Source organism: Pseudorca crassidens, chromosome 17 (assembly GCF_039906515.1).
Source record: "Pseudorca crassidens isolate mPseCra1 chromosome 17, mPseCra1.hap1, whole genome shotgun sequence".
In the NCBI taxonomy this organism is placed as follows: domain Eukaryota; kingdom Metazoa; phylum Chordata; class Mammalia; order Artiodactyla; family Delphinidae; genus Pseudorca; species Pseudorca crassidens.
Window position 1 is genome coordinate 39,075,430 of NC_090312.1, and position 13,065 is coordinate 39,088,494.

The 13,065-nt window shown below is 47.1% G+C and overlaps 1 protein-coding gene across 3 annotated transcripts in view; it reads right to left on the reverse strand.

The window, feature by feature from the left end:
* Nucleotides 1-5,886: 5,886 nt before the first annotated feature.
* Nucleotides 5,887-13,065, reverse strand: part of POP1 (POP1 homolog, ribonuclease P/MRP subunit) — a 38,958-nt gene continuing 31,779 nt past the window's right edge. For all 3 annotated transcript variants that reach the window (XM_067711669.1, XM_067711666.1, XM_067711667.1), the window contains 2 exons: nucleotides 9,337-9,678; nucleotides 5,887-8,396 (listed from right to left, as the gene is read on the reverse strand). In XM_067711669.1, the coding sequence (XP_067567770.1) occupies nucleotides 7,742-8,396; nucleotides 9,337-9,678 (997 nt within the window). In that variant the 3' untranslated portion in view covers nucleotides 5,887-7,741. The remainder of the gene's footprint in view (nucleotides 8,397-9,336; nucleotides 9,679-13,065) is intronic.

Here is a 13,065-nt window from a genome sequence, read left to right on the forward strand (position 1 = left end):
TCCCGCACGTCGGGCAGGGGAGTTTTCTTGGTCCCTACATGGTCAAGCTGGGACTGTCATGGCACAACGGAAATAAGCAGAAAGGCAAGTAACGTAGTACACTAAAATATGATAAACCATCTCAGGTTTCAGTCTAATTTCATCTTTTCCTTGTATTTTTGTTTTTAGTGTGCACAGAAGAGCATGTCCCAGGATTCATTAACTTACTGACCTCACTGGGCAGGATGTGGGTCTCATGTTACCCTTGTTTTGTTGTTTGGGGGCATGTCTCATGCTTCTGTTGCATGTTTTGTTGCTAAGCAAGCCTGCTTTCTTGAGTGATCATTCATTTACAGGGGACTCCCATACTTGTTTTGTCTACTTGCAATCCCCCAGTGGGATTAATTTTTTTTTAACATCTTTATTGGGGTATAATTGCTTTACGATGGTGTGTTAGTTTCTTCTTTATAACAAAGTGAATCAGTTATACATATACATATGTTCCCATATCTCTTCCCTCTTGCGTCTCCCTCCCTCCCACCCTCCCTATCCCACCCCTCTAGGTGGTCACAAAGCACCGAGCTGATATCCCTGTGCTATGCGGCTGCTTCCCACTAGCTATTTTATATTTGGTAGTGTATATATGTCCATGTCCATGCCTCTCTCTCGCTTTTAATCACCTACTTTGGCCCTTTTCTCTGTCCCTATCAATATTACCGAGGAAACGGATAAACTGAGCTGCAGGCATGGGGGAGGCTGAGACAGGAACCCCTGAGTTCGGAGGAAAACAATGAGGTGGGTGGGGACGAGCCAAAGGGAGCTGGAAGCTAGTTGGGCAAAAACGACGGGAGAGTCAGCCCTAGAGCCAGCAGAACATCTCCACTGGGGGATTTACTTACCAGACAGGAGTCCTGGGACTTGTTTCCTAACGATGGCTGCAGGCGTACAATGGGGAATATTCAGAACCATGCCAGGCGGGGCTCACCGAAGGAGAAAGGCTCTCCGCAGAGACACCCCACCCCCGGAAGGACAGGTGGCAGCGGCTGGACCATAGCTGTCCCCACTTTGGCAAGATCAGCTTCAGAGTCTACACGCCAACTGCTGGGACTTATTCCAGAAAACTCATCAAGCACCTCCCCATACAAGCGTGCACATGCGTGCGCCCCCCCCCCCCCCGCCACACACACACACCCCTTGGCTTCTCAAAAGTGGCACCATGAGAGAGTCACCTATTCCGAGGGCTCTACCCCCGGGCACAGGTTTTGTTCAGCGCTGGCTGCAGCTCTGCCTTAGCTGCACCTCTTCTGCCTCGGGGCTTTGCACAGGCCTCCCTGGGATGCCCACGAGCAGATTCTGCCGTTCTAGCCCCTGTGCAAACCTGGAGGTGCAAGGAAATGAAGACTCCCTGGGGTAGCCCTTGCCCAGGAGGAATGAGAGCTGATGCAGAGATTCCCCTCTCCTGGGCCTCACGTGGACCGTGCAGGGTGCCCTTACTGTCCAGCTGTAAGGGCATGTCTCCACGGGTGACCAGCTGAATAATGCCCGCTTCATCGGCTCTCACTCCTTCTCCAGTTCCCTTTGCCCCGGCTCTGCATTCCCATTCCCTTAGGTCACTTCCTAAAACAAACTACCTGCCCGTAAGCCATCCAGGCTCTGCTTTTGAGGAAAACCACGCTCACACACGCCTCAAGCAGTAGCGGCTAAATCCTGCAGGGCAAGGGAGGAGAAGGCTGGAGACTTCAGAGAGGACCCACAGTGAGCCAGAATGTTCGAGGTGCTCCCTAAAGCCAGCAGCCCCTGCCCGAGGCTCGTGCAGCAGTGCAGGGGTGTTCTGAGAACAAATTATGTCTTGTCCAAAAATTAATTTAAGGTCCTCTGTGAGATGCTGGAACCAAGAGAAGGGAAGCTAAAAGAAAGGAGGCTTGTTTAGACTGGAGAAGAGAAAGCAAAAAGGTTAATAACTGACTTCCTAAAAGTAAACTGCTTGTTCTCAATGTGAGCCCACGGAAGCAGGGAGGAGGGGAGACAGGCTGAAGCTGGGGCTAAAGGGCTAGGTTGCCCATCAGCATGCTGCCAAGGGGGAGATGGCATCTTCGGGTGAAGTAATGAGCTCCCTGTCATGGGAGGCATTCAGCAAACTTATTGGGGATAATGTGTATGGGATTTATTTTTTAGATGAGAGCTTTTCAATTTGTTTCTTCTCCAGGCCCCTCTTTAAAAATCACGGAGCCTTTTCAAAGTAGGATCTTGGGAGTAGGGGTCTGCCCCAGAAGAGAGAACATTGCTTGATCTGTAACCTCATAAACTCCCCCAGTCCAACAACACACACACACACACACACACACACACACACACACGACTGAATTGTATTCCACTTCTGATGTTATTCCACAGCAGGCGGTTTTCTCATGAGGTCTTGGCACCACCTAGTGGCTCCTTAGTCCATTACAACATATACTGGGGATAGATGGTATTGTAGTTTGAACACAAACACCCTCTTTGATTAAGACATCGATTCAACAAAAATATATTAAATACAAGATGTGGGTGAGGAATTCCCTGATGGTGCAGTGGTTAAGAATCCGCCTGCCAATGCAGGGGACACGGGTTCGATCCCTGGTCCAGGAAGATCCCACGTGCCGCGGAGCAACTAAGCCCGTGCACCACTACTACTGAGCCCACGTGCTGAAGCCTGCGCACCTACAGCCTGTGCTCCACAACAAGAGAAGCCACAGCGCACCGCAACAATGACCCAATGCAGCCAAAAATAAATGAATGAATGAATTTTTTAAAAAAGATATGGGTGAGGGACTGTGCTAGAATCTGACCAAATAAGACATGGTCTCCCCTTCGTGAAGCTCACAGCCTAATGGAAAGACAACAAACAAGTAAACAACAAAATAATCATTACACATCGTGCTGTCATCAGGAAATAAAGCCATTGTGTGATAGAAAATAACGTAGGCAGGAGCGGGTCTCCCTGAGAAACATCAGGCCAAGCTCAGCAGGATGGGATGAGAGGGACAGGGGTGCAGAAAGCATGGGGGAGGGGTGACAACATTCCGTGAAGGCAAAGCACAGCACACGTCTGGTGGCATCAAGAGCCTGGCTGGTCAAGGAGCCTAAAGATCAGTGTGTTCAGTGCAAAGTGAAGAGGACGAAGCGGGGTGCAATGAGGCTGGGGCAAGGACCTAGGAGTGGTCCACGTTTGTAAACACTTCCTTAAGCGAAAGCACACGGGTGGTTAGGGTGGGTTCTTCCAGAACAGTACCTGGTTGAATTTTAATTTTAGAAAAAGAAGAAGGAAAATGCCATTATGTGAACTTGGCCGTTTGCTCCAATGCAGCAGGACCCCATCCGGGGACATCAGTGACAGCTGCATGCCCTGCTGAAGACAGCCTACATCTATCTGCTCCTGCCCTGCATGATAAGCTGATAAGCTTCTGTGTCCTTGGCTAATTGCATTGAACCTCATATTAAAGTCTAGACCACGGGTTCTCAATCCTGGCTGCAAGTCACCTGGAACTCATAAGAATCCTGAAGTCAGGCCACACCCCTGACTCGTGAAGTCGGCATCCCTGGGGGTGGGCCTGAAGTAGGAGATAGGCCCCTGGACCAGACAGCTGGTGTTTGTCAAATGGAGCAAAAGTGAAGTTTTGTCCTCAGCCAGACGAGAATGACACCCGTTTCCCTTCCTTCATTGATATGGAGGGAATGAACTAGCAGTGGGGAATTTCTTGCAGCAGAAATAGAAATGAATTTTCCTTTTCCTAGGAGCAAGGGAAAAAAAGGGAACAGCAAACAGACCAGAGGAGAAATATAACCTGGCCTGAAAGAGTTAATCACTCCTAGTTTTGTTTTGTTTTGTTTTTTAATAAATTTATTTATTTGTGGCTGAGTTAGGTCTTTGTTGCTGCGCGCAGGCTTTCTCTAGTTGTGGCAAGCGGGGGCTACTCTTCGTTGCGGTGCGCGGGCTTCTCATCGCGGTGGCTTCTCTTGTTGCGGAGCACGTGCTCTAGAGCGCAGGCTCAGTAGTTGTGGTGCACGGGCTTAGTTGCTCCGCGGTATGTGCGATCTTCCCGGACCAGGGCTCGAACCTGTGTCCCCTGCATTGGCAGGCGGACTGTTACTAATCCGTCGTGTCTGTAACTAGATTTGTACTTCACAAAGCTAACCTCACTCCCTGACACTATGTAAATTACACTCTGCACCTATCACCCCTAACTCTGTGTGAGTTACATCCTGTGCCTATCACTCCCTAACCTTATTACACCCTGGTGCTTACATTCCCTATGCCCCCTTCTAATAAATGACCCCCTTCTAACAAATCACCCCCTGTAGGGTCACCACTTCAGAGAAAAGGTTGCTGGCCGATAAACCAGAGACAAACGGACCCAATTACCAGAATACCAGACCCAAGTTACCGGGCTGCCTGATGCCAGCTATGACTGTTTTGAAATAATGCAAAGGAAAAAGAATACAAGGCCTTCACTACTCTGATCCTTATCACATACCCCGGACTGCAAGCCCCGCGTATAAAATCTTCTCCGATTCTCCGAGGAGGGAGGCGCAGTTCTTGAGGCTCTAGCCTGCTGTGTCTTCCCTTCTGCCTGGCAGAAAAATAAAGCCATCTCTCTCATCCTCCAAAACCTCTGTCTCCCTATTTCTGTTCGGCAACGGTGCACAGAGAAGCCGAGATTTTGGCAACATCACCTGCCACTGGCCGGGAAGAAAGAACTCACCCTGGGCAGGTGGCAGCCAAGACAGCAATGCAACATCGAGTACTAACTTCCGATAAAAGGAGAATGAACATTAGGGTCACGATAAGCTCCATAAGGAACTGACAACATGCACTTAGGCGGCGCATGTCCTGCATGGGTTTTTTATACACTATATATTGCTGATGCTATTTTCCTTAAAAGAAAACTGCCGCCATACATCTCAATGCCTAGAAGGATATGCACCAGAAAGGTAACTGGGCCTACAACCTGGATGGTGAAAATCCAGGTGACTTAAGTTTTGTGATGGTTGTTGCTTATCTGCATTCTCTAGGTTTCTATGATGAATGTGGATTATTAATATAAAAACATTACTTATGTACTATTTTTAAAAAGCAGAGCATAATCACACAGACAGAATTCTGTTTCATGCACAATTCAGGCGTGTAGCTGGTCCCGGGTGCTCAGCTCACAACCTGGCTGCTCAGGACACCTCCTGACCGAGTGAAATCTCTGCTGCTCAACCAGAGGGCGGGAGCCACACTGTCCTTATTCGGTTGCTCGGCAGACACCCAGTAGGATCCCCATAAACACGTCCATTCATTTCATTGCTATAGAGAATAAGACCATTCCTATCAGTCTTTTTCACAACAGAAATGGACACTTTCCTGTTTATCTACTTATGCAAATTCTGTCACACTGTTCTGCAAGGTATATTTCACGAAACTAGCATTCTTCGGACAATAGGTATGCAAAAAAAAAAGTGGTGGTCTGTGAAAGACAGATGTCCTTCCTATCGGTATTTGCAGAGCCTCAACTATACAAATATTCATTGTGGATGTGCAATAGGAGGGTACAGTATATGGCCTTCCCCAAATTTATGTAGCCATGAAACACTTTTTTCCCAGGAAACATCTCCAGGGACCAGTGCTCCCAGGAATGTATTTTGGGAAATGCTAGTCTATCCTCTTAGCGCATAGTTCTTTGACCTGCCACCACAAAGCAGAGCAATTGTGCCCTGTCCCCCGTGATGAGGGCAGGGCAGCAGGGCCCACGCGGGGTGCTGTACGGAATGAGACAGTGACACAGCTAGCTCAGATTTCTGTCATCAAGCGAGCTAAGCCACAGAAGTGGCTTAGAGCCTAGAAAATAAATGAGGAATGGCCCATCAAATATTAACAACCAAGCACCAGGTGCCATTTTAATTAATTCTGCTTACAGAAACCAAAAAAGAATTATACTATTTTTTTCAGTCTCATCTGCGTTGGACACAAATACTTTCAGAGGCAGAGTGAGAGGGAAAATGACAGACGTTTCACTGGCTACTGTAATACTGCTGTATCTCTTCCCAGCCTGTCACTCCCAAAGACAGTCACTGCCAAACGCTATTGCAGAAACACAATGCATTTACGTCAATAACACCTAACTGTACATTTAAATAAAAAATTAATACTAATCCCACCTAAGCTCTGCTAGAAATGTATGGCAGAAAACGACGGAGTAAGAGTATGAGTGAGACATATGAGTGTGAGTGCACAGCCACCAAAAGCTGATGAGCACCTAGCTTCCCTGCAAGTGAAAAAAAGCAGTGATGACGCCACTCTTCCATATGGGGCAGGATGAGACCCCTCTTTTATACCCTGCTCAAAATGTCAGGTGGACAATGGGACTGCATGAACGTTTAAAAGCAGCTCGACATTTTAGCTATCACCTTGCAGAGGTCATCGCTGCACTGCACGGCCGCACTTCCCAAAGTATGTCCCTAAGAACACTGGTCCTTGAAAACAGAATTTGGGGCTCAAAAAGATTTATAAAATACTATAAAAAAAAAAAGATACTATAGACTATCATCCACTTCTTGGAGAATCACAATATACATTATCACATGGAAGGTTCTAGAAGTCCTTTAAAAAGAAGTGCTTAACTGTATTTATTTATTTATTTATTTTTGGCTGCACTGGCAGCAGGGGCTACTCTTCATTGCGGTGCGCAGGCTTCTCATTACGGTGGCTTCTCTTGTTGCGGAGCATGGGCTCTAGGCGCGCAGGCCTCAGCACTTGTGGCATGCGGGCTCAGTAGTTGTGGCTCACAGGCTCTAGAGCGCAGGCTCAGTAGTTTGTGGCGCACAGGCTTAGTTGTTCTGCGGCATGTGGGATCTTCCCGGACCAGGGCTCAAACCCATGTCCCCTGCATTGGCAGGTGGATTCTTAACCACTGTGTCACCAAGGAAGTCCCGCTTAACTGTATTTAACCCAGAATTTCCCACTCTGTCCTTGGACTCTTTTCCTTAGGTAACATACTTCATAGAACATATTTTGAGAAATGTTCCTCTATGGCTTTGAAAAATTCTTTGCAGAAACAAAGCACAGAAAAATTAAGTAACTCCTGGAATCATGCGCTGGTCAACACCACAGAGGACGAGTGGTCATAAAACCACAGACCACCACTCTAGTTCCATCTCAACACTTTTGCCATAAACTGAGCCTGCCTGAAAAGAGGCAACAATACGTTTTCCACGATTTCCTTCTTTATGGTGTAAAGCGTTGGGCATGCTGATCACAGTACAGAATTTAACGTGGCCCCCAGGGCCCCATACTTCATGCACAGAGACCAGATGTTTCTAGTCTTTCCCACTTCTGTAACAATCAAATCATTAAACAACCGTGGTCGCTTATCACATGACTACAAGATTTTTCAAATAGACTTGACAGCCCTTTGTTCTTGAAAGGACACAAGAAAACAATAGGGCTTCTAATTATTTTCAGCAAGAATTACACAGACCAAGAAATCAAAATACGAAAGCTTTTGGCTATATATGCCAAAAAATTTTAAAGTATTACAGCAAGGACAGGGAAAGATGGAAATCAAGGACATTACTGGAATGAGGTAAACATTTCATCCATTTGCATAAATACATAATTTTTTAAATTCTCATTTCCAAGGAATTTAACATGATATATTGAAACGGAAGACAGCAAAAACAACTCTCCAGTTGTGGGACTTGGCAAACACAGTTATTATCTGTGCCAGAATGTAAACCGACCTCACACCTCAATAACGATTCTCGCAAATCGATACTGCAGAGAGGCAGGCGGCCTCAGCAACACGAGACCCCTCTCCACTCCTGGCTGGCTGGACAGCATATCCAGCAAGCCCGTCAAACTAACAAACCCCAGGGCTTCCCCACAGCCGACAGCCATGGAAAAATCTCCCTGTGTGACAAAGCCAAGGAGAACTCTGGAGCAGTGAGAAGTCACAACCGGGAGAGGGCCTGACCACAAGCCCAGGGTCAGAGGCTGCTGTCCAGCTGCAGAGTCCCCCTCTGCCAGGCCCTCAGATGCAGCACAGCCTCGCTTCTGCCTCTTCTCTAGTTTCTTCTTCTCCTTCTGTTTCCGGATCTGGCTCTTGAATGGGTCACTATGCTTGGGCTCCTGGGGCCCACAGTACAGCCGATCCTGGCTGAGCTGGAGGAGGTCCTCCTCAGCTGGAACACAGATCATGGTGTGCGGCTCGGGGCTGCCCTTCCTCAGCAGGGACAGCCTGACCCACACCAGGGCCTTGGGGAAGCGGTCCAGGATGGACAGGCAGGCCTCTCTGCTCAATTCTTGCTGCCCTGTGCCAGGAGCTCGTGGGGCTGCCCGACTGTTCCCAGAACTGGGTCCACACCAGGCTGACAGCTGCCTCAGTAATTTTCTACTCCTGCATGAAGTGGGAGACACACGTTTTGAGGATATTTTGTTCAAGGGGAAAATATGCAGTTAGAAGACTGGACGTTGCTGGAGTTCATTTGATTTTCTGATACTCTATGGGGGGAAAGGATCAAAACTTCGATTTTTTAAAAATCAAAAATACACATTTGTGTGATGATACTTTTCTTTTTATGTGTCTACTACTCTGAGACTCAAGGATTAAAGGTTTCAAGTTGAAGGCAGAGAAAAGTAAGACAGTGGAGTAGAATCTATGGCTATATTCACAGTGAGAGGATTCGAGTAAAAAGGAACTGATGTTTTGATGAAAAAAGAAACTCTAAGGGACACTTATCTGAAAAGTAAGAAGGAAGGATATGAAATTACTGTACAGAAAAATAAGTATAAAGCAAAGGGGTGGCACTCTTTTAAAATCAGAGCACAGAATAAAGGGTTAATGATAAGCAGAATCGGACAGCCTGCAGCAGCACTGAGAGAAGAACACATGTTACACAGTAACCTCTGTGATATGACAATATCACAATGAATGGGGATCTAGTCGGCCACAAATGCAGGTCATTCAAAAGCAATGGGAAGAAATCTAATTCAATGATTTAAAGAATGCTTGCAGGGGTTCTTCATTACTTAAGATCACAATCGTGAGGGGACTGCTTTGTGAGCAAAGACTAAATAAAATAGGTCATAAACTGCCCTGGTTTAGGTCTATTGACGCGATATTTTAAATCATTTCGTCAGTTAGCATCATGCCCCAAAGCAAATGTATGTGATTTAGCCTTTTCCCTGGGCCCTCTATGATTCACTGGCTTTCCCTTCCAGAAGGTCCATAAATTCACTTGGGCTTTGTGTAAAGGAGCAATGATAACTTTTACTTCCTGGTCAGTATCAAAAAAACAGACAATCCAAAAACGTACCCGGAAGTCGTGTGCACTTACCTCAGAACGCAGAGGAGACTGCCGGTGGCACCCTGGCCCACTACCCCCTCAGTCCCCGCCCGGGCTGGACCATCTGTGTCCATCACTCCCTTGGGCTCGCTGGAGTCGTTTAGGGGTGTGCCCTCGTCATCAGACAGCTGTCGAGTCCTTCCAGGCATGGGAGCACAAGGCACCACATCTCTCCTCAGGCTACTCTCCTCACCACCAGGAGAGGAAGCTGCAGACGATTTGTCTTGGGCCTGGACTCTTGATTCCCAGTCTCGAGTTAACTGCTCCCAGGGACAGCAGAAAGGTGCCAGGGTGCCAAGCTTAACGTAGTTGGGCCGTTTTGCCGGAGGGCGTCTAATGGAAATCAAAGAGGAGAACCAATTTTGAACAATTTAGGATGGACAATGAAAATAACCATGGCCACCGTACTCCATCTCTATTTTAAAAACAAACATACAAAAAAGTCTTCTAAGAAATACGATTTTAAAAAATAATAATAACCAACTCTAGTGGCTGAGCGTTTTTGTTTTCTTCGGTTTTTACTGTAATAGATGATGCACCCACGAAGTCGCCCTACGTGCATCACTCCGGGGAGCGCCACTCCTGAAGAGCTGCAGGTAAAGGGTGCTCCTGGAGCTGTGCAGTGATGCCCCTGAATACTCACAGGGTTTGAAGTTCAAAAGGTGCAGAAGGGGGACCTCTCTGGTGGTCCAGTGGTTAAGAATCTGCCTTCCAATGCAGGGGACGCAGGTTCGATCCCTGGTCAGGAAACTAAGATCCCACATGCCATGGAACAACTAAGCAACTCTGAGCCCACACACTCTGGAGCCCTCGTAACCCAACTAGAAAGCCTATGCACCGCAACTAGAGAGCCTGCGTGCCACAACTACTGAGCCTGTGCACCACAACTAGAGAGAAGCCCGCACACCACAACTAGAGAGCGCACCACAACTAGAGAGAAGCCCACGCGCTGCAACACAAGATCCCACGTGCTGCAACTAAGACCCGATGCAGCCAAAAATAAAAAAAATTTTTTTTAAAAAGGTACAAAAGGGGTGATGGTGAAGTTTCTCTCTCACCCTTGACCTCTGGTGACCCAGCTGTCCTCCACAGAGACAATATCATCATCTGTTTCTTATATATCCTTCTAGAGACATTTTATAAACTTACAAGCAGATATATACATATTTCTTTTTTTACCCATTTTACACAAATGGTGGCAAACCGATCCTGTACTCTTTTGCTTAACTTTATTCATTTAACAAAATATCTTGGAGGTCATTTTATATTAGCACATCAAGACATCCCTCATTCTTTAGCACAAGTCTTATCCCACTGGATGGTTTATACCTTATTTAGACAGTCCTCTCCTCGAGGACATTTTGGTTATTTTCAAGCTTTTGCTTCTACAAACGATGCTGCCATGAATGACCTTGAACATGTTGTACAAGTACAAGTATATCCACAGGATAAAGTCCTGGGAGTGGAAGTGCTAAGGCAACGAGTATTATTAGCACTTGCAATTCTGACAGATATTCCAAACTGCCCTCCACATGGGTGATACCAAATGACTTTTCCAGCAACATGTAAGTGAGGGAGAACCTTCAAAAAACCACTAACTAGTGGGAACCAGGGCCTGCTCTGGTATGTAATGACCCCAAGAGGTAGGGAGCAGCCTGGCCATGGGCCCTTCCGGGCTGGGGTACTCTGTGGGAGTCCCAGCCTGCACCCTCAGGCTGATGGTCTCCTCGGGGACAGGCCCAGACATTCCTTCCCCCCTCTGTTTCTTACTGTGTGCTATGCCCTAGGACCTCAAATGGAAATGAACCTGTACACTTAATCAGAGGTTCAGTTTGAGCCTATGTTCTGGAGACTGAACCAAATGTGTTCTGGCCTCCTGAGAGGGGCAGCTGGTGAAAAACCCTCTCAGGGTACTTGCTCCACCCAGAAACTTTTAAAAAGAGAGACGGGCAGTTTATAAAAAGAGAGACAAAAAATGGTGAAAACACTTAAGAGTACCCAACCTCACTTGTAAGCAAACAAACAAAAACTGAGATCGGTAAGATGCCATTTTTTCATGTATGTTTTGTCAGTATTAAGATTGGTAAGAACTTCCCTGGTGGCGCAGTGGTTAAGAATCCGCCTGCCAATGCAGGGGACACGGGTTTGAGCCCTGGTCCGGGAAGATCCCACATGCTGCGGAGCAACAGAGCCCATGTGTCACAACTACTGAGCCTGCGCTCTAGAGCTCGCGAGCCACAACTACTGAAGCCCGTGCACCTAGAGCCTGTGCTCCACAACAAAGAGAAGCCACGACAACTAGAGAAAGCCCGCATGCAGCAACAAAGACCCATCGCAGCCAAAAATAAATAAATAAATAATTTTTTTGATTAATTAAAAAAATAAAATAAAAGATTGGTAATAGCCCATGTTATCGAGACGTGAGGGAAAACAGGCACCCTCGGAACTAGCGGTAAAATTCTACACTAATACAAATAGCCATTTGCCAATGGTATGTCAAATCCTCAAAGCATGCAGCTTTTTTTTCTTTTTAACTAGAAATCTTATTTATGAGATTGAGCCTAAGGTCCCTCTTTGCCTTCTTTCCGCTACAGCTCCTCTCAAGTGATAGCTCTTTCTTTTTCACACCCCACAGGCCTAGGGGTGGGCACATTCCTCCTGATGCCCCCAGACCGCTTTTCTTCTCCTTCCCGCTCCCCTGAGGCACAAGCCATCAGATAAACCTGGCTCTCCCTGCTCAGCCAGGGCCTCGGTCAACTCCCCAGGCACCCCATTCCCCGCCACTCTGCCTTCTCCTCCATCCCGACCCATTCATCCTTCTAGTACCCTGGCCCACCAGAAACTTCTCACACCTTTTACTTCCCCCCATCTCAACCACCCACTCTCCTGGTCACACCTTACCTTTTGGTCACTGCCAACACTTGCTCCACCTTAAAATCTCAATTTCAAGTATCCTTCACTCAGAATGACGCCTCCTATGTTGCCTGCCCATTTACCTCTCCACGGCAACAATTCCTCAACCACTGGAACTTCCTACGGTAAGTCCCCTACATACGAATGAGTTCCGTTCCAAGAGCGAATTCATAAGTCCAATTTGTTCTTAAGTCCAACAAAGTTAGCCTAGGTACCCAACTAGCACAATCGGCTCTATAGTGCTATAATAGGTTTATAATATCAATACTTTTCACACAAATAATACATAGAAAACAAACACAAAAAATAAAGAAAACATTTTTAATCTTACAGTACGGTACCTTGAAAAGTACAGTAGTACAGTACAACAGCTGGCGTACAGGGGCATCGAGTGAACAGGCAAGAAGAGTTACTGACTGGAGGAGGGAGAGGAGGTGGGAGATGGTAGAGCTGAAGGATCCTCAGCAATAGGAGACGGAGGGCAGGCTGCAATCTCACTCACGCCTGACGCTGATGGAACACACGTTCACATCGTTGAAAGTTCGCAACTTGAAGGTTCGTATGTAGGAGACTTACTGTATTCGTTTACCACTTCATCACTGCTCACTACCGTCCTCACGTCTCTCTCCTTGGAAGCCTAGATGCCACAGTTCCTAAGAGAGTCACTCCCTTTACACATACCCCCAAGTCCCTCCTCCGGCAAAGCCCCTGCTGGTTACATTCAACCCTCCACTACCCCACGCCAGCACCTCGTTGGCAGAACATGGCTGGGGAAGAACATGCAGTAGTCCCGAAGGGTCTCACTAT